We start from the raw sequence: 20155 nt of genomic DNA on the forward strand, positions 1-20155 counted from the left end.
GAGTATGAATACTTTCTGAAGGCACTGTTAAAACTCTAGTTCCTCACAGTAAGGTATTTGAAACATCTTTCCAACATTCTCCCCCTCGATAATCACCAATCTTCGGTATGAAAGATCAATGGAAGTTATAGGCCTACTGCTACATTGGCCTAAAAGCTATGAGTTCAATGCGCTAATTTATTTAGCCGCCAATGGATCACGGTGTATCAATGTATCCATTTGGCAGAGGCTGGTGATGTCGCATTAGTTGACTTTTAACTTTTATATCATTTTAATTCAGATATTCATTATTAACCACGGGATAACGATTTTGAGAAACAAAAACATTATTATGGAAATGAAACTGTTCAACGAAAATGTGCATATGACAATCATAACTGGCACGCAAAACGGTAGAAAATGGTAGGATAAATTGTAAGCTTCCCCAAAATTGAAACTCACGTGCCGCCTATGAAGCCTTTAAAAGAATTGCCTCCACGTTTTCATGGTCGGATTTTGCCATCAGGTTTCAAACAAATAAGTATTTTTTTCAAAATGCATACTGCCTCCAGCTCACATTGTAAAGTGGTGGGTGACGTGCTGATAGCCTATTGCCTGCACTTGAATGGTAAATGGGATACGTGCTTCAATTACCAGTTGAGAAATAAAAGTAGCAGCTCTTTTTAATTGTGCACCAAAACTGTTTAACACGCAATTGCATTTAGAACTGTTTGAGCAAATGAATGGGCTTAAAAAAGCACACATTTTACTCGTGGGACAACCAGCTGAGGAGCTGCAGGAGAAATCCCGCTCAAAATAGGACCTGTACGCTGTGCGCGTGTGATAGCTGTGTTGGATAAATAAGATACAACTACTGATAAATAAGATGACTAATGAAAATACACACAGACCAATTTAATTCTACAAAATCGACTAGCTTTTCCATCAATTAATAAAAAGCATTATTTTGCAATGGGATTTTTTTCCGGGGCCTGCAACAGTTTTATTTTATTGGCTTTTCATTTATACATTTTTTGGCCACGGAAACCCTGGTACTTAGCTACCTCAATTAACTCGTACCCCTGAACATCAACCTGGTACTCCCTGTATATAGCCATGTTATTTTTGTTATTATTATTTTTTAACCTTTATTTAACTAGGCAAGTCAGTTAAGAACAAATTCTTATTTACAATGGCGGCCAAACCCTAACCTGGACGACGCTGGGCCAATTGTGCGCCGCCCTATGGGACTCCCAATCATGGCCAGTTGTGATACAGCCTGGAATCGAACCAGGGTATGTAGTACTGAGATGCAGTGTCTTAGACCGCTGTGCCACTCACCACTATTGTTATTCACTGTGTATTTATTCCTTGTGTCACGATTTGAATTTTTTTTAAATAAAAAAATATCTTTGCATTGTTGGAAAAGAACCCGTAAGTAAGCATTTCACTGTTAGTTTAAACCTGTTGTTTACAAAGCATGTGACAAATACAATTTGATTGATTTGATGGCCTAGCTGTCAAAATTGGCGACATATCGTGAAAATGTATGATTAAGAAAATCTGCTTTTTGGTTAGGGTTTAGCATGAGGTTAAGGCTATGGTTAAGCTTAGGATTAGTTAGAAAATGAATATATATATATTTTTTTTACTTCTTGCTTTACAGCTAACGCTAACCCGATAGTGACAACCAATTGTCTTGGCAAACATGAAACAAACTGCTTTCGAAGTCGTTTGCGGGTCAACTCCCTCCAAACAAATCATTAAAATCCAGACGGAAAATATTTACACAAGAAGCAACCTAATATCACACAGTCAAACTCTCAGTCATTTAGTAAGTTCACCACTCTGCCATTCTCAATGTTAAATACCTTTGGCCACTCAGAGAAGGAGTAGAGGGCTTTCTCCTGCAGCAGTTGGGCGATGGTAGGCTCCCTCGTGTCCTGCAGACTGTCAGGCATCTCACACATGGACATGGGGGCTGCAAACCGTGCCACCTCTACATAGCTGTCCACCACGGAGGCTGTTGAGTGGTTAGTACATAAAACAAGATCTCAACTACAGGGCATCAGGAGAAGGTGCGTGGAAAGGTCATTTTCAATGCTACATGTTTAAAGACTGCTAAAAAACTAAAGCCACAGCAATTTTTACCATATTTAATTACCATATTTGAATCTTTACAACTGTCTAGCTGTAGATTACCTGGAGTTTTTCCCCTTTTTTGGGGCCTCTCCTCGATCTCGTCCTTCACTTCCAGCAGCCCCTTTGCCTGCTCTAGTTTGGGCGTGAGGACAGTGCTGTCAGGCTCCAGGATGTCCGACTTGCTCTCAGAGCTCTCTGGGTCCAGAGGGAACTCCAATTTGATCTGTGGCTCAGGCTGGGACGTGGGGACTGAGGGGGACGGGGGTAGAGACTCTGTTGCGTCAACAGTGGGTAGTGTGTGTTCACTGAAAGTGCTCTCTGCTTCGGCAGGCCCCTCTGAGGCCTCTTCTGGTTCTACGTCATAATGCTCCTCCAATGGCCCTGTGAATGGTTCTTCTGGTGCTGGGTCTTTACAAGAGTCTTCCAGAGGCCCCTCCACTGGTTCCTCCTCCTGGGGATCCATGGGTGACATCTCCAAAGGTTCTTCAAACTGCCCCTCTAGAAGCCCCTCCTCCCCTGGCCCCAAGGCCATGTCCCTTTCTAAAGTGTCTTCCCTTGGCCCCTCTAGAGCAGCCTCAAATGACTCTACTGGAGATCCCATTCCCGTCCCATCGCAGGCACCCTCGAAGGGCTCCTCTTGGTGAGAGTCCTCGCATGATATACCTGAGGCTTCCAGGCCCTGCTCCGGCCCCACCAGATACAGACTGTCCACAGACATCTCTTTGTCAAACTCAAAGGCCACATCATCCTCTGCCTCTCTCTCCTTGGAGCTGGGCATGTGGGTGACGGCGTCCGAGTTGCTCAGCTTCTCCTCTGGCTCCTCGGCATCACCCTGGTGGTGGGGGTACAAGGTCATATGGGACAGCGACAGGGGCGGAGGGGGGACGTAGGGTGAAGGGCAGCTTGCGGAGAGGTTGGTGTGCTCCTCAGCAGGCTCCTCCTCGCTCACGCCGATGTCCTTGAACAGCATAAAACTGGAGGGTAGCGGCTCCCCTGGGCCGCTCCGGGAGGGGGGGATACCCAGGCAGTCATCAAGCACTCCCCCTGCTCTGTCCTCCCTTCCCCCATCTCCCGGCTGCTCTTCGGGGTCCAGGAACTCCGTCTCAAGGGCGGGCGCCCCCAAGATAGGGTCAGCGTCGTTGAAAATGTCTGCGGCGCCGGCGTGGTCCGTGCTCTCCCAGGGCGCCTGCAGCTCCTGGTCCAGCTCCAGCGAGGGCGCCATGAGGCCCGTCTCCTCAGAGGAGCCCTGCTCCCCCACCAACACGTCGCTGCGCAGCTTGCCCGAGATGATAGGGTCCATTTCGGCCGACTGCTCGCCATTCAGCTCCCCCTGCACACCATACGAGTTGAGCATGCTCTGGCCACCCTGCGCTGAGTTGAAGGGGAACCCGTTGAAGGCCTCCTTGGCAGACTTGCAATGGAGGGAATCTGAGGCCAGGCCCTCTTGCTGCAGTGAGGCCAACTCCAAGGACTCATCCAGAGGGGGGCAGTCCAGGAAGCCCTCCCTGGGCCCAGACACCATACCTAGGCTGCCTTCGGGATCCGTGCCCACTATCTCTGGCGGGTGACCATGGACGTGGATGTGCGGGTGAGAATGGGCATGGATCGACGAGGAGGAAGAGGGGGTGGCTGGGTGGTGGTACTCCGGCGGCTGGGGAGAGTGGCATTGGCCGAGGCCCGTCTCATACAGACAGCAGGGGTGGTGGTGGGGTGAGGGGGTCATGCCTGCGTGGTGCACCCCAGGATGGTAGCCCTTGTGATTCTCCTTCTGGACGTAGTTGCGGTGGGCCTCCAGGAAGGAGAGTTGCGGGTCGTTGAGGATGTAGTAGTCGGTGCGGCTAAGGCCGTGGCGGGCTGCCCCAATCAGGAGGTCGCGGTCGTGTTTGCCACACTCCCACCACACGGGCAGGTAAAGGCTGGGCCGACACAGTTGCAGCCGTGGGCCCAGCAGCAGGTGGCGCAGCACCTGCTCTCTGACCTTGCGCAGCAGTTCGATGCGGTAGAGAGTGCGTGCTGCTCGCTCCTCCGTGATGGGCTCTACAAAAAGATTGTGGTCCAGAGGCCCTGACAGACAGATGGAGAGGGCTTACTTTCATATAATTGTATCATTCAAATCACACCATTGCAATGTCACTACTATTGTACAAATAATACTGTCATAAATCTACTAACCTCCACCTATCTTCCCCATGCTTTCGAAAGCACCGCTAAAATATGCAAACAAATCTATAAAGTGAAGCATCCTTTTAACACAACTTCCTTTGGCAGAGACATTTGTTAATTTAAGGATCCAACCCTTTTTAAAAATGTTCGCATAAAATGACATGCCCAAATCTAACTGCCTGTAGCTCAGGACCTGAAGCAAGGATATGCATATTCTTGATACCATTTGAAAGGAAACACTTTGAAGTTTGTGGAAATGTGAAATTAAATGTAGGAGCACATAACACATTAGATCTGGTCAAAGATAATACAAAACATGCGTTTTTTTTGTACCATCATCTTTGAAATGCAAGAGAAATGCCGTAATGTATTATTCCAGCCCAGGTGCAATTTTTGGCCACTAGATGGCAGCAGTGTATGTGCAAAGTTTTAGACTGATCCAATGAACCATTGCATATCTGTTGAAATGTTGTATCAAGACTGTAGAGGTTAAAGGTTGAGTAAGATGTTGTAGAAGCTTGCAGGATGCATTACTAAGCAACAACAGCTGCAAATACCAATAAAACATCATCATGTAATTATTTCCTTGCTTTGTCTAACTACACTATTTTGAATGTAGGAAATATGTTTTGTGGTTCCAAGTGGATTATTTATTTTGTTTCATAGCACAAAAGTATTCTAGACAGTATCATATTGGCTTTTGCCACGGTTGGCGCAGCTCTGCCTGGGCAAGTGCAGGGTGGTTGTCTAGCAACATGTGCCTCAGAAGGGATGCAACGTCAGCATAGAGACAAATTCCCATGTTTCCATGCTAGATTCTGACCAAACAATTAGCTCAACAGGTAAAATGCCTTTAAAAAAAAATAAGATTTCAACGAATAGAAAGATTTATCTAACAAAATAACTACATTATGGATTTCCCTAGGGTTTATTAAACATTCTGGTTGGATGATTACTGATTTCCTGCATATTCCTTGATTTTTGGAAAACCTGGGGATTTTGGGGAAGCTACTGGTATTTTGCAACCCAAGCATTCACTAATCATAAACTATTTACATATTATAGAAATGTGGGTACATGTGGATTAAATTCTTACTTATTGCACCTTTAAGGGCAAGCTCTCTTGCTCTGCCTCCTGTGGAGTAGTTACCTTCGTCCTTCCTGGGGGGTAATCTGCAGGCGGTGCGACACATGGACACAAAACTGCTGAAGTATCTCTCCAGGCTCTCGTCCGTTTTCCTCTCCAGCCGAGCGAAGGAGCGGAACTGACTCCAGTCAAAGGTTTTCTTCTCCGGGTCGTACACTACGCCGAACGACGACACGGTGCGGTAGAAATCTGCTTGCTCACGCCGTGTCCACCTGCTCATAAAAACACAGGCCTACCATAAGCCTTTTATAAAGGGGACATGCACTGACCATGTGACTGCCCAAGGCATCAGCTGTGGGTATCTCAGCCAAAAGCAGTCTGGTTTCAGAGAAACACATTGAAGTCACATTTCTTAATCCATTTCCGACTTCATTTTTATATTATGTCTTTGACACGCACAATATTTTAGGGCCACAAACAAGGAACCAGTCCAATTTCATCCCCTTGCCTAGCAGGCTTTGACAGATCTTGAAGGATATGCTTTGTGAAAGTTAGTTTATAGGAATGCTAGCTGGAGACATCATCGTATTGCTAAAATATACCCAGGCCTTACAGATCAGTGAACATAGAGGGGGGTAAGGGGCAAAGAACCGAAAGGGAACGGGACCAAGGCAGCACATAATGTATGGGATCAATGACATCACCCACCTTTGCTCTGACATCATCACCCACCTTCTCTGCCACTCCAGGAAGAGAGGGTCAGGTTTGGCAGCGGTTGCCGTGCAGTGCCTAAGCTCCTCCCCCAGTTGCCAGGACATCGGCCCCGGGCTTGTCCCTGGCAGCAAGAAGTCATGACGCAGGGGCTCGCGCCGCATGAAGCGCTGGTAAGCTGTGATGAGGCGACGCAGCCTGGCAGTAAGATTAGGGCCAGCGGGCCACAGAGGGCGACCCTTCAGCTCCATGCCCTCCTGGCCCAACTCTTCCTGGCCAAAGCCCTCCTGGACCCTGTGTCCTGTGTCTGGAAAGTAACAGAATCAGATCAATGCTTTGTTTACATATATTTACATGCATTTTATAGTAACTTTTATAGCCATTTTTGAGATGGGAAAACTAGTTTTTTTATGAAGTTAAACATTTGCTTTTTATGACTGAATGTTAGGTGAAATAAAACTACGTTTTGACAAAATTACACTTCCCCTGAAGGCAATCTATTTGTAGATTAACCCACGTGACACCTGCAGAAAATGATTGAGGTGGAACTTGGAGTTGGTAAGTTCCAGTTTGTAAGACGTTTTATTCAAAAAGACAAGTTCAAAGGTAGCTGAACACTTACCTTGAACAATGTCATGCTTGTCCATTGCATCATTGCTGGAGCTGGTTTCATCCTTTTGGAGCAAAAATAAATGATAACTTCACAACTCAACTTTTTCAGATACTGAATCCTTAATTTTCATTTAGCTGAGTCACTCGAGAGTCCATACCTTATTATCAACCCTTTCCACTCCTCCTTCCTCTTGCTTGCTTTCAAGATCGTCTTTCACGTCATCACTTTTGAAATTACTAAAAAGAACCAACAATTAAGATAAAGACCACAAAATGATATCACTTACTCCATCACCAGAGTCAGCTTGACCACCCAGAATGTATTGATGTATTTAGGGGAACTAGATTTGAGGTATTACTGATACATTACATTTTGAGGCATGCAGACATTGGTTGACATTCACATTCGTACACAGCACCTGAGATTCGGTACTGCGGATGTTCATATTACTGTATGCCATCCTACAAATAAGACTTGTGCCCTACGGTAAGGCGGAGGTGGTTCTTGCCTGTCAGTGAGGTCAGCCATCACCTCTCCTCCACTCTGCTCGGCTGAGAGCGCTGTGACATCAGGCATGCCCACCCGCTCCAAGAAGCACAGCTCTGGGTCGGCCCGCATGGCGTTGTACCGCTCGTATCCTGAGGAGACACCAGGTGCCAGGGTTACTGAGCGCCGATGGTGATGACGGCAGTGGCTTTAGACTTAAATCTACTATTAATGTAAAATATATAATCAATTTATCAATGACTAGTAACTGTGATATGTGGTAGGCTACGTCACATGTGCACCACATCATTACTCTCGCTCTGCTGTGTGTGCATTTTGCTAGCTGTCACTCAAATGGCGAGGGGCTGAAGAGCATTTGCTAGAACTCCAATTGCTAGGGGGCTGGCCCAATTTGGGAAAATGTAGGGAAAAGCACAGCTTCCAGAAAAACAGTCACTGTCAAACTAGGGATTTCATGGCTAATTGAGGTAAGAAAGTAATTCTGCCCATAGATTATGCATGTACGAATTACACATTGACACAGCCCAAAGTGGGACGTTTTAAAAAAATACTTCATAGTCACCAAAGTTCCGGAGCATGTCTTTAAAAGCGGACTCTAATCCACTGATCATCAGGACCTTGATTAGTTAAATAGGATGTTTTAGTGCTGTCTTCGAATAAAAAACATTGCACACCCTGAAATTCTCTAGTACCAAGGTTGATGTATGATCTTCTGAAATGGCTAAACTATGACTTCAATATACTGGAACATAAAATACACCGACCCAAAATATATACGCAACATGTAAAGTGTTGGTCCCATGTTTCATGAGCTGAAATAAAAGATCCCATGAATGTTCCATACGCACAAAAAGCTTAAGCTTGTGCAGAAATTCATTTACCTCCATGTTAGTGAGCATTTGTCCTTGCCAAGATAATCCATCCACCTGACAGGTATGACATATCAAGAAGCTCATTAAACAGCATAATCATTACATAGGTGTACCAATAAAAGGCCACTCTAAAATGTGCAGTTTTGTCACACAGCACAATGCCACAGATGTCTTACGTTTTGAGGGAGCGTGCAATTGGCATGCTGACTGCAGGAATGTCCATCAGAGCTGTTGCCAGAGAATGAAATGTTAAATTCTACCACAACGTCGTTTTAGAGAATTTGGCAGTAAGTCCAACCGGCATCACAACCACAGACCACGTGTGACCACGCCAGCCCAGGACCTCCACATCCGGCTTCTTCACTAGCGGGATCGTCTGAGACCAGCCACCCGGACAGCTGATGAAACTGTGGGTTTGCACAACTGAAGAATTTCTACACACTGTCAAAACCGTATCAGGGAAGCTCATCTGTACTCGTCGTCCTCACCAGGGTCTTGACCTGACTGCAGTTCAGCGTTGTAACTGACTTCGGTGGGCAAATGCTCACTGGCCACTGGCAAGCTGGAGAAGTATGCTCTTCACGAATGAATCCCGGTGCGGTTTTCTGATGTCAACGTTGTGAACAGAGTGCCCCATGGTGGCAAGTGGGGTTATGGTATGGGCAGGTATGGGCAGGCAAAAGCTACAATTGCATTTTATTGATTGCAATTTGAATTTAGCAATACCTGATGAGATCCTGAGGCCCATTATCATGCCATTCATCCGCCACCATCACCTCGTGTCAGCATGATAATGCACAGCCCCACGTTGCAAGGTTCTGTACACAATTCCTGGAAGCTGAAAATGTCCCAGTTTTTCCATGGCCTGCATAACCACCAGACATGTCACCCACTGAGAATGTTTTGGATGCTGTCTGGATCGACGTGTACGACAGCGTGTTCCAGTTCCCGGCAATATCCAACAACTTCGCACAGCCATTGAAGAAGAGTTGGACAACATTCCACAGGCCACAATCAACAGCCTGATCAACTCTATGTGAAGGAGATATGTCGCGCTGCATGAGGCAAATGGTGGTCACACCAGATACTGACTGGTTTTCTGATTCAAGCCCCTACTTTTTTTTTTAAGGTATCTGTGACCAACAGATGCATATCTTTATTCACAGTCGTGAAATCCATAGATTAGGGCCTAATGAATTTATTTCAATTGACTTATTTCTTTATGAACTGAAACTCAGTAAAATCTTTGAAATTGTTACATGTTGCATTTATATTTTTGTTCAATGTACATACAATTGGATTGTATAGTAAGAGCCATGAGGGTCTGACAAACAGGAGACCCTAGACTAGAGGATTACCGTGTTTGTGTACCCCTATGAGGAGAGACTTATCTGCCTCTGCATCCCACCAGCCTGCTGGGATCTCGATGTAGTCGATATCAGGCAGTGCCACCTCCAGTTTACTGCACAGATCACACACAAATCAGCCATTAACTTTAGTCTGGTTTCCTGGACCTAGATAAGTAGTTGGTATGATTAATGGGTGCCCTCGTGGTGCACTTTGTACCTGGCAGGAATACCCTCCAGGAACTGGGCAGCAGCCTCTCCCAGGACCTCCGCCTTCAGGTAGTACAGCATCCTCACCCTCAGAAGTACCCTTGGCACAACAAGGCACATAACACAACATAGACCAGTCATCAGCCTCTTTTTTGATAAACACCAAACCACTTAGGGCCAGTGGAGTTGCTAAGCGTTTTCCCCTGTTTTTAGGAAGACATAAAACAAACAAAACTAAAACATGAAACTGTCTTCATTTGTAAAGAAAAGCTGCAAAAGCTTAGTAAATCTAGCCGTTACTCCCTAGGCTTCAACACCTAAAATCATAATTTCAAACAAAACTAGACTATGTAGGTTTTGTAAGCTTTAGCTACCTTAGGAATCCCATTCCTCATAGAGGAGAACATGACTGTTCACCAACAGCTGAAAGTGAGGAATGGGGCACTCACTTGTTGCAGTGCTGTTTGAGGTGTTTCTTGTAGCTGTCGTCATGCAGCACCACCTCTGGGTTGCAGTTGACCAGCCAGTCTGCATGCTTCATCTCGGGCACACTCAGCTGGTTCTTTAATTTCTTACCCTTGCGTCCTCTGGGCACTGGGGCCGACAGACCTGCTTGTGGAAAGGTTGGATTTGAACGATACCAAGTAATCACCTTACTGCACACCAGTCAAAATTAAAGCACAGACTTTGGGATCAGAGTTGGAGCTATGGCTACAGTCATTTGGAGACCATAGGAAACCATCGGACAAGGGTGAGGATAGCTTTTTTTTATGCTAAGGGAAGACGGAGAAAATACAAGATGTAGTACAAGATACTGAGTGTGGATTCAAACCCCCATCGCAGGGGGCCATGCATGGTCTGGAGTCAGCTTTCTAGACCATTACGCCAAACTTTGGCACTACGAGTTGCTTTTCAGAGCTTGATTATTCATTTGAGTGTTGTCAACATAACTAGCCATATTGCCTGTCCTCTTTCTCCCACTCCAAATTTGAATGAGTGAATGGCAGCTTGTATCAGGGGATGTTAGTGAGTTTCTCACCAGAGTGGTTCTGCAAGTCCTGTTTATGGCCATCCTTGGCGGGTGTGATGAGGTCCCAGATAAAGCTCTTGATCTTGTCGTCGCCCTTGTAGTGGCGCACGCAGTAGACCAGCAGCGACCGGCACAGCACCTCAATGTCACATTCGGCCAGTTGCCACTTGAAGCGCCCGTGGGTCAGGATGTCCTTCCAGCGACCCCAGCTGTGTGAGCACACGCAGAGAGGTGGAGCGGGTGGCATGAGGACAGATACACTACACTAGTGTCAGAGTCAGTTGGATACAATACCTAAATACTGTACTGTAATGTAGCCTACTGCAGTGATTCCAAAACTTCTCCTCAAGTACCCTCAGCCAGTGCTACATATTTGATGTATTCCACATCTAATTGGTCAATTAATCACCTAGCCCTTCATTAGTTGACCAATTGAATCAGGTGCGCTAGCACCGGAATACATAAAATAAATGTTACTTATTGGGGGTTACTTGAGATGTTTGGGAAACACTGGTGCAATGTAACTCTGCAGTAATTAGTAAGAGTGCTTACTAAGGTACAATTTGAGGTACAGAGAGCACTTACATAAGGCACAATCATTTTTACAGCATGGCACAATAGAAAGGCTATTGAAAGTATAACTGAGAAATGTAAGAGGCGGTGAAACTGACCCGAATATGAGCAGGTTCTTCTCGACACGGAAGCACTCTGCGCGGAGGTAGTGTCTGTTCCTCTCGCTGAGGCGGCGGGTGCGACAGGGCCTCTCCTCTGAGTCGCTGTCCAGCTCTGAGAACTCCATCAGCTCGTCATCCTCGAACGAGTTGTAGTGGCGTGTCTGCTTCCTCACACGAGGCGTGTCAATCACCAGGCTCTCCTGTCACAGACGGGGGACAGAGGTTCAGGTGTAGGCTTTACTGCAGGCTTGCTATAGAGATGCTAGTTGTAGGCCCCAAGAAACAAAGAGATCTGCTGTCGGATCTGACAATGAATCTTGATGATTGTACAGTCGTCTCAAATAAAACTGGAGGATCTCAGCGTTACTCTGGACCCTTATCTCCTTTGAGTAACACACAGTTGAAGTCGGAAGTTCACATACTCCTTAGCCAAATGCATTTAAACTCAGTTTTTCACAATTCCTGATATTTAATCCTAGTAAAACATCCCTGTCTTAGGTCAGTTAGGATCACCACTTTATTTTAAGAATGTGAAATGTCAGTATAATAGTAGAGAGAATTATTTATTTCAGCTTTTATTTCTTTCATCACATTCCCAGTGGGTCAGAAATGTACATGCACTCAATTAGTATTTGGTAGCATTGCCTTTAAATTGTTTAACTTGGGTCAAACATTTTGGGTAACCTTCCCACAATAAATTGGGTGAATTTTGGCCCATTCCTCCTGACAGAGCTGATGTAACTGAGTCAGGTTTGTAGGCCTCCTTGCTTGCACACGCTTTTTCAGTTTTGCCCACAAATTCTCTGTAGGATTGAGGTCAGGGCTTTGTGATGGCCACTCCAATACCTTGACTTTGTTGTCCTTAAGCCATTTTGCCACAACTTTGGAAGTATGCTTGAGGTCATTGTCCATTTGGAAGGCCCATCTGCAACCAAGCATTAACTTCCTGACTGATGTCTTGAGATGTTGCTTCAATATATCCACATAATTTTCCTCCCTCATGATGGAGTGTTCTTTGGCTTGCAAGCCTCCCCCCTTTTCCTCCAAACATAACGATGATCATTATGGCCAAACAGTTCTATTTTTGTTTCATCAGACCAGAGGATATTTCTCCAAAAAGTACAATCTTTGTGCAGTTGCAAACCGTAGTCTGGCTTGTTTGTGTTATGCACAAAGTAGATGTCCTAACCGACTTGCCAAAACTATAGTTTGTTCAAATAAATTGGTGGAGTGGATGAAAAACGAGTTTTAATGACTCCAACCTAAGTGTATGTAAACTTCCGACTTCAACTGTATAAAACATATTTCAAGAGCAGCCTTTTCCCATCTTTGTAACACTGCAAATATCTGAAACTTTTTTCCCAAAAATAACACAGAAAAGCTGATCCAGGCCTTTGTCACTTCAATATTAGACTACTGCAATCCTCTACACTCCAGTAACTTGGATAAAGCACTAAATAAACTTCAGCTAGTACTAAATACGTCTGCTCGAATCTTGACTAGAACCCCAAAAATGTGATTATATTACTCCAGTGCTAGCATCTACACTGGCTTACTGTTAAGGCTAGGGCTGATTTCAAGGTTCTACTGCTAACCCACAAAGCATTACATGGACTTGCTCCTACCGATCTTGCCAATTTGATCCTGCCGTACATATACTACATGACCAAAAGAGGTGGGCACCTGCTTGTCGAACGTCTCATTCCAAAATCATGAGGATTCATTTGGTGTTGGTCCCCCTTTGCTGCTATGACAGCCTACACTCTTCTGGGAAGGCTTTCCACTAGATGTTGGAACATTGCTGCGGGGACTTACTCCCATTCAGCCACAAGAGCATTAGTGAGGTTGGGCACTGATGTTGGGCGATTAAGCCTGGTTCGCTGTTGGCATTCCAATTCAGGGCTCTGTGCAGGCCTTTGCAGTCAAATTCTTCCACACCGATCTCAACAAACCATTTCTGTATGGACCTTGCTTTGTGAGGCACCATCGTGTCAGTAGAGTGGTCATAATAGTTTGTAGGCCAAACCGTTCGGATGCTACATACAATTTTGTGAGAAGACCAATTTTCGGGATGTCGCATGGTTTGACAAACACCTCTAGCTCTGCCTCCTTTCACCGCAGATGCGGATGGGCGATTTCTGCGGATGTGGTGGATTAAGACGCAGCTCATGCAAAAAAAACATCTCTATTCTATACAAATGGATTTTGATGGGGATTGTTAACTAGATTTCTGCGGGGGCGCGACCATTGTAGGCTAAGGGTTACATTTTTACTTAAGACTTATCTTTTCAGTAGGTACTATAATTGAGTGTAGTCTGGCACAGGGGTGCGAAGGTGAACGGCAAGGCACTGGATTGACGAACCACCCTTGCTGTCTCTGCTCCACTGGGATTCTCTGCCTCTGACCCTATTACAGGGGCTGAGTCACTGGCTTGTTCGCGCTCTCCATTGCCGTCCCTAGGAGGGGTGCATCACGCCATGCCAGGCTTTTGTTGCTATACTCGACCTGAGTGGGTTTAGTCACTGTCGCGATCTTCCTGTCTAGTTTTGCGCCCCTCTTGGGCTCGTGCAGCGGGGGAGATCTTCGTGGGCTATACTCTGCCTTGTCTCAGGATAGTAAGTTAGTGGTCTGTTGCTTTCCCTCTGCAGGTGTGGGGGCTGTGCTTTGGCAAAGTGAGTGGGGTTATATCCTGCCTGGTTGGCCATGTCCGGGGATAACTTTGGACGGGGCCACAGAGTCCCCCGAACCCCACCCCCCGTCTCAGTCTCCAGTATCTATGCTGCAATAGTCTTTGTGCTAGGGTCAGTCTGGTGTAATTCTCCTTATTGGGTCTTATTGGGTGTCCTGTCTGATCTTAGGTATTCTCACTCTCTCCCCTCCCGGAGGACCTGAGTCCTAGGACCATGCCTCAGGATTACCTGGCCTGTCGACTCCTGGCTGTCCCGGTCCCCAGTCCACTTAGTGATCCAGTTTCTGCTGTTCTACCTGCGGCTTTGAAACCCTGACCTGTTCACCTGTCATGCTACCTTGCCTCCAGAAATAAAAGCTTCTCCCAAGTGGGTGTGACACCTATTCCCGTTGCCTGCTGCACTGCTGCTTGGATTCCATTTGCCAATCTGTTCACCGTCTGCCCTGGCCTGTCTCCCCCTGTCTGGTATAGGTACCCCCACCACACTCCCACCTCATTCCGAGCTTTCGCTCACCTCCAGCACACACACACTGTTGGTGTGAGTGACTCTGAACTTACAATGGCTATCCCCAAGTCGTTATATATTTAATTTATTTCTTGTGCATTTTGCTATTTGCCTAATGACTCCTGCATGCTTTGTTGACTACGAACTTTCTAAACCCAACCGTGGGACAGACTATGTTTATTTCCCAAACTCGGAACTCTGACCCTATATTGGTTTCACAGACTTTTGGCATCCCATCCTATTCTAACCACCTAGCTGGCTTTGTATTCATGTTACCTGATGAAATTGCTGTACAATATGATCTTGTTGCCATCTAATTCACATTCAGATGTCATAAATAAGCACTGCAGAGCTCTCCATGTCCTGTGACGTGCCTTGATTGTATTACTGTTGATGATATCTGGAAATGTGCATGTACACCCTGGCCCATCTACTGTTGCTAGCCCAAATTCTGACTTGTGCTCTGATATCTACTTCACTGATTTCTGCTCTCGTAAAAGCCTGGGGTTTCTGCACATTAAGACTAGACGCTTATTACCTAAAATGGATCAATTGAAAGTGTGGGTTCACAGCGCCAATCCAGAAGTGTTGGTCATTACCGAGACGTGGTTAGGGAAGAGTGTTTTGAATACCTTTCTGGTTAACCTTTCGGCAAGACAGATCTTCCGAAGGTGGGGGAGTGGCAATCTTTACCAAGGATCACCTTCAGTGCTCGGTTGTGCTTGGTCTCCACCAAGTCTGTCCCCAAACAATTTGATTTGCTGGTTTTAAGTATTAAACTTTCAAATGGCTCTTGTTGACTGTTGCTGGGTGCTATCGTCCCTCATCAGCACCGGCCTGTACCCTACCTGTCCTAAGCTCTCTCCTGGCCCCATACACCCTGACTACACTGCTCGCGTCGCAAAATATATTTTGAAATCTATATTATTCAATTATTGCACCCACACTGCTCTTGAGCGTCTGCGTTGCCAAGGGCTAAAATAGAAGTCAGATCTATTTGTGACGCATATCGCTCTGCAAGTCCTGCCTCTCCCATCTCCTCATTGGTTTATATAAGCAGATACCCACGTGCCAGCTCCTCATTGGTTATACCCACATGGGTGATTGAAAGACAAACTGTGTTGTCTGTCGTCGTGGTAATACTATGAAAGTTCAAAGAAGAAAAAGCCTGGAAGAAGGAGAGATGACTAGAAACGAGTCGGTTGACCGTTTTATGTGTGGATTAATTGTCGGAGTAGATGACCTTGTGCATTCCAGGTAAAATAACTACTCAATGTTTATATCCCAGGACAAATTAGCTAGCAACAGCAAGCTAGCTAGCTAAATTGCCATAAAGGTTTAAAGCTTTTCGAGCTGTCCCCAAATTCGTGTTCGCGTTTGGTGTGGGGGGACAAAATAAATGTATGCACGATGGTGCACGCGCACAGCCGGTTTGGGTTACGTGTTACACGAAGTCTGAATTTGTCCTACTACGTGACCTAAACTGGAACATGCTTAAACCACCTGACCAAGTCCTAAAGCAATGGGACTCCCTAAACCTTTCTCAGATTATTACCAATTCCACAAGGTATGACTCCAAACACCCAGAAAAGGCTACTCTCCTCGATGTTATCCTCACAAATAATCCTGATAAGTATCAATCTGGTGTTTTTTGTAATGACCTTAGGTGATCACCGCTTTACAGCCTGGGTTCGTAATGGCTGCTCAGTGAAACGACCTGTCCTGATTTGTCATAGAAGCTTGCAAAAAACTTTCATGAGCAAGCCTTCCTTCATGAACGGGCCTCTGTAAAATGGTATAGAATCAGCTTGATCCCCTGTCGAAGACGCTTGGACATTCTTTTTTGTTATTTTCAGTGGTATTGTTAACAAACACGCCCCCATGAGAACAATTTGAATTAAAAACAGGTTCAGCCCCTGGTTCGACCGTGATCTTGCAGAGTTACTCCACCTCAAGAATTGCATTTGGCAAAAGGCTCGGCACACGCATACTCAGGCTGACTGGCTCTCCTTCAGGCAAATGAGAAATAAGTGCACTCAGGCTATCCGGAAGGCCAAAGTTAATTACTTTAAGGAGCAGTTCTCTCTCTGTGGGTCTAACCCCAAGAAGTTCTGGAAAATGGTTAAAGACCTGGAGAATAAACCCTCCTCCTCACAGCTGCCCATGTCTCTTAATGTTGATGATGTGGTTTGTTACTGACAAGAAGCACATGGCTGAGCTCTTTAATCACCATTTCATTAAGTCAGGATTCCTATTTGACTCAGCCATGCCTCCTTGTCCGTTCAACGTTTACCCATCTCCCACACCTTCTAATGTGACTATCCCCGATGCGTCTCCCTCTTTTTCCCCTGACCCGCTACAAAGTTTCTCCCTGCAGTCCGAGGTGCTAATGGAGCTCCTGAAACTTGACACCAAAAAACATCTGGGTCAGATGGTTCAGACCCTTTCTTCATTAATGTTGCTGCCCCTATCATCGCCAAGCTCATCTCCGACCTTTTTAACCTGTCTCTCCTTTTTGGGGAGGTTCCCATTGCTTGGAAGGCAGCCACGGTTCTTCCTTTATTTAAAGGGGGAGATCAAGCTGATCCTAACTGTTATAGGCTTATTTCTATTTTGACCTAGTAATCAAAAGTGTTGGAAAAACTTCTCAATAATCAACTGACTGGCTTTCTTGATGTCTATAGTATTCTCTCTGTTACGCAATCTGATTTCCGCTCAGGTTATGGATGTGTCACTGCAACCTTAAAGGTCCTCAATGATGTCTCCATTGCCCTTGATTCTAAGCAATGTTGTGCTGCTATTTTTATTGACTTGGCCAAAGCTTTTGATACGGTAGACCATTACATTCTTGTGGGCCGGCTAAGGAGTATTGGTGTTTCAGAGGTATTTGGCCTGGTTTGCTAACTACCTCTCTCAAAGAGTGCAGTGTATAAAGTCAGAACGTCTGCCATCTCAGCCACTGCCTGTCACCAAGGGGTACCCCAAGGCTCGATCCTAGGCCCCACGCTCTTCTTAATTTACATCAACAACATAATGCAGGCAGTAGGAAGCTCTCTCATCCATTTATATGCAGATGTTACAGTCTTATACTCCACGGATGTTGTGTTAAATGCTCTACAACAAAGCTTTTTTAGTGTCCAACAGGCTTTCTCTACCCTTGTTCTGAACACCTCCAAAACAAAGGTCATGTGGTTTGGTAAGAAGAATTTCCCTCTCCCTACAGGTGTTATTACTACCTCTGAGGGTTTAGAGTTTGAGGTAGTCACCTCATACAAGTACTTTGGGAGTATGGCTAGACGGTACACTGTCCTTCTTTCAGCACATATCAAAGCTGCAGGCTAACATTAAATCTAGACTTGATTTCCTCTATCGCTCCTCTTTCACCCCAGCTGCCAAACGAACCCTGATTCAGATGACCATCCTATCCATGCTAGCTTACGGAGACATCATTTATAGATCGGCAGGTAAGGGTGCTCTCGAGCGGCTAGACGTTCTTTACCATTCGGCCATCAGATTTGCCACCAATGCTCCTTATAAGACACATTACTGCACTCTATACTCCTCTGTAAACTGGTCATCTCTGTATACCCGTCGCAAAACCCTCTTAGGCCTCATTCCCCCCTATCTGAGATATTTACTGCAGCCCTCATCCTCCACATACAACACCCATTCTGCCAGTCACATTCTGTTAAAGGTCCCCGAAGCACACATATCCATAGGTCACTCATCTTTTCAGTTCGCTGCAGCTATCGACTGGAACGAGCTGCAACAAACACTCAAACTGGACAGTTTTATCTCCATCTCTTCATTCAAAGACTCAATCATGGACACTGTTACTGACAGTTGTGGCTGCTTTGCGTGATGTATTGTTGTCTCTACCTTCTTGCCCTTTGTGCTGTTGTCTGTGCCCAATAATGTTTGTACCATGTTATGTGCTGCTACCATGTTGTGATGCTACCATGTAGTTATCATGTTGTGTTGCTACCATGCTGTGCTGTCATGTGTTGCTGCCTTGCTATGTTGTCGTCTTAGGTCCCTCTTTATGTAGTGTTGTGTTGTCTCTCTTGTCGTGATGTGCATTTTGTCCTATATTTATATTAGGGATGCACAATATAAAATCGGTGAACATATTGGAATCGGACGATATTTGCTAAAAATGCCAACATCGGTATCGGCCCGATGTCGAGTTTAAGAGTAAGAACATTTCAGCGAGACAACTCAAAGGCGAAATCCATTAAAGCCAAGGTAATGGAATTCATTGCCCTTGACAATCAACCGTTCTCTGCCGTGGGTGATGTTGGCTTTTGTCAACTGGTCGAGCACCGGTACACACTACCAAGTGCGCTATTTTTCAGATGTTGCCCTACCGGAGTTACACAGTAATAGCATCACTGCTATTAGCTTCACGACATACATACTATGGAACGCCGTTTGGGTCTTTGCGTTTCAAAAAAGATACAGTAGCAAAGTCAAACTGTACAAAAAAGTCTGCAAACAAGCAAACACCGGCCACGAACAATGTGTTTACAATACCGCGTTGGTAAAAAGCATAATTTGTTCGACCGCAACTTCTGGGGTAGCTAGCTTTAGCTTCATTATTCATAGCAATGATTTAGGAATCCTTGTGAGTAAGTATTAGCTAGGTTGCCACTTGTTGTTCGCCTATTGAAATTGAACTTCAGTTCATGAAAATAAATAGTTGCCAGCTACTTAACCTTGTTGCCCAAAGCTAACGTTATAAGCAGCCAGCTAGTTTCATTTGGCTAGTAAGGCTCGACCAGACCGGGTTGTGTTGTGCAGCTAGCCACAATAAGGACTGGGCACAGTTTGCCTTCAAAATAAAAGTATGTCATTGGCAGTGATGCAAATGAATACAAATAGAATTATGCCATACTTTTATTTTGTTAGCTAACCACAAAGTCCACTTTTGTGGCGCGCTTCACATAGATGGTCCGACCACCATTAATCAAATAATAACTGTCTTATGAATTAGGGTTATTTTAGATGACTATAGCTACTGAAACAGATTGTCGTTTTGCTATGTTTTGGGAGAAGAACATTGTTTGCATCCATGAGCTAGCTAGCTTTTTTTTAATGACCAGCACTTTATGTGCGCGTGACAACTTTACCAGCATCATAGCATACGTATCGATGAATCGTTGTGACATGAAATACGAGCAATAGTGTAATCAAAGTGTAATTCATAAATTTTTTAACTACGTAAAAAATGTATGAATGCGTTAAAGTATTATGTGACGTGCAGTCATATTCAGATCCTGATTGGTCACCACTGTGATTATTATTTGACCCTACTGGTCATCTATGAATGTTTGAACATCTTGAAGAACGATCTGGCCTTAATGGCCATGTATTCTTATAATCTCCACCCGGCACAGCCAGAAGAGGACTTGCCACCCCTCAAAGCCTGATTCCTCTCTAGGTTTCTTCCTAGGTTCCTGCCTTTCTAGGGAGTTTATCCTAGCCACTATGCTTCTACATCTGCATTGCTTTGGGGTTTTAGGCTCAGTTTCTATATAAGCGCTTACAACTGCTGATGTAAAAAAGGCTATATAAATGAATTTGATTGATTTATGGACACACTGTTAATCTACATCAGGTATTCCCA

General features: G+C 45.2%; 1 protein-coding gene across 6 annotated transcripts in view; it reads right to left on the reverse strand.

The window, feature by feature from the left end:
* The window catches only part of chd6 (chromodomain helicase DNA binding protein 6), a 124995-nt gene that overhangs the window by 31298 nt on the left and 73542 nt on the right, over window positions 1–20155 (reverse strand). For 5 of the 6 annotated variants that reach the window (XM_029776465.1, XM_029776464.1, XM_029776461.1 and 2 more), the window contains exons 21-32: window positions 11332–11534; window positions 10670–10869; window positions 10080–10239; window positions 9641–9730; window positions 9433–9536; window positions 7204–7333; window positions 6853–6931; window positions 6705–6756; window positions 6080–6389; window positions 5435–5643; window positions 2182–4185; window positions 1851–2002 (exon numbers count right to left, since the gene is read on the reverse strand). In XM_029776465.1, the coding sequence (XP_029632325.1) occupies window positions 1851–2002; window positions 2182–4185; window positions 5435–5643; window positions 6080–6389; window positions 6705–6756; window positions 6853–6931; window positions 7204–7333; window positions 9433–9536; window positions 9641–9730; window positions 10080–10239; window positions 10670–10869; window positions 11332–11534 (3693 nt within the window). The remainder of the gene's footprint in view (window positions 1–1850; window positions 2003–2181; window positions 4186–5434; window positions 5644–6079; window positions 6390–6704; window positions 6757–6852; window positions 6932–7203; window positions 7334–9432; window positions 9537–9640; window positions 9731–10079; window positions 10240–10669; window positions 10870–11331; window positions 11535–20155) is intronic. The other variant, XM_029776462.1, reaches the window with a different exon arrangement.

Source organism: Salmo trutta, chromosome 14 (assembly GCF_901001165.1).
Source record: "Salmo trutta chromosome 14, fSalTru1.1, whole genome shotgun sequence".
NCBI classification, from domain to species: Eukaryota; Metazoa; Chordata; class Actinopteri; order Salmoniformes; family Salmonidae; genus Salmo; species Salmo trutta.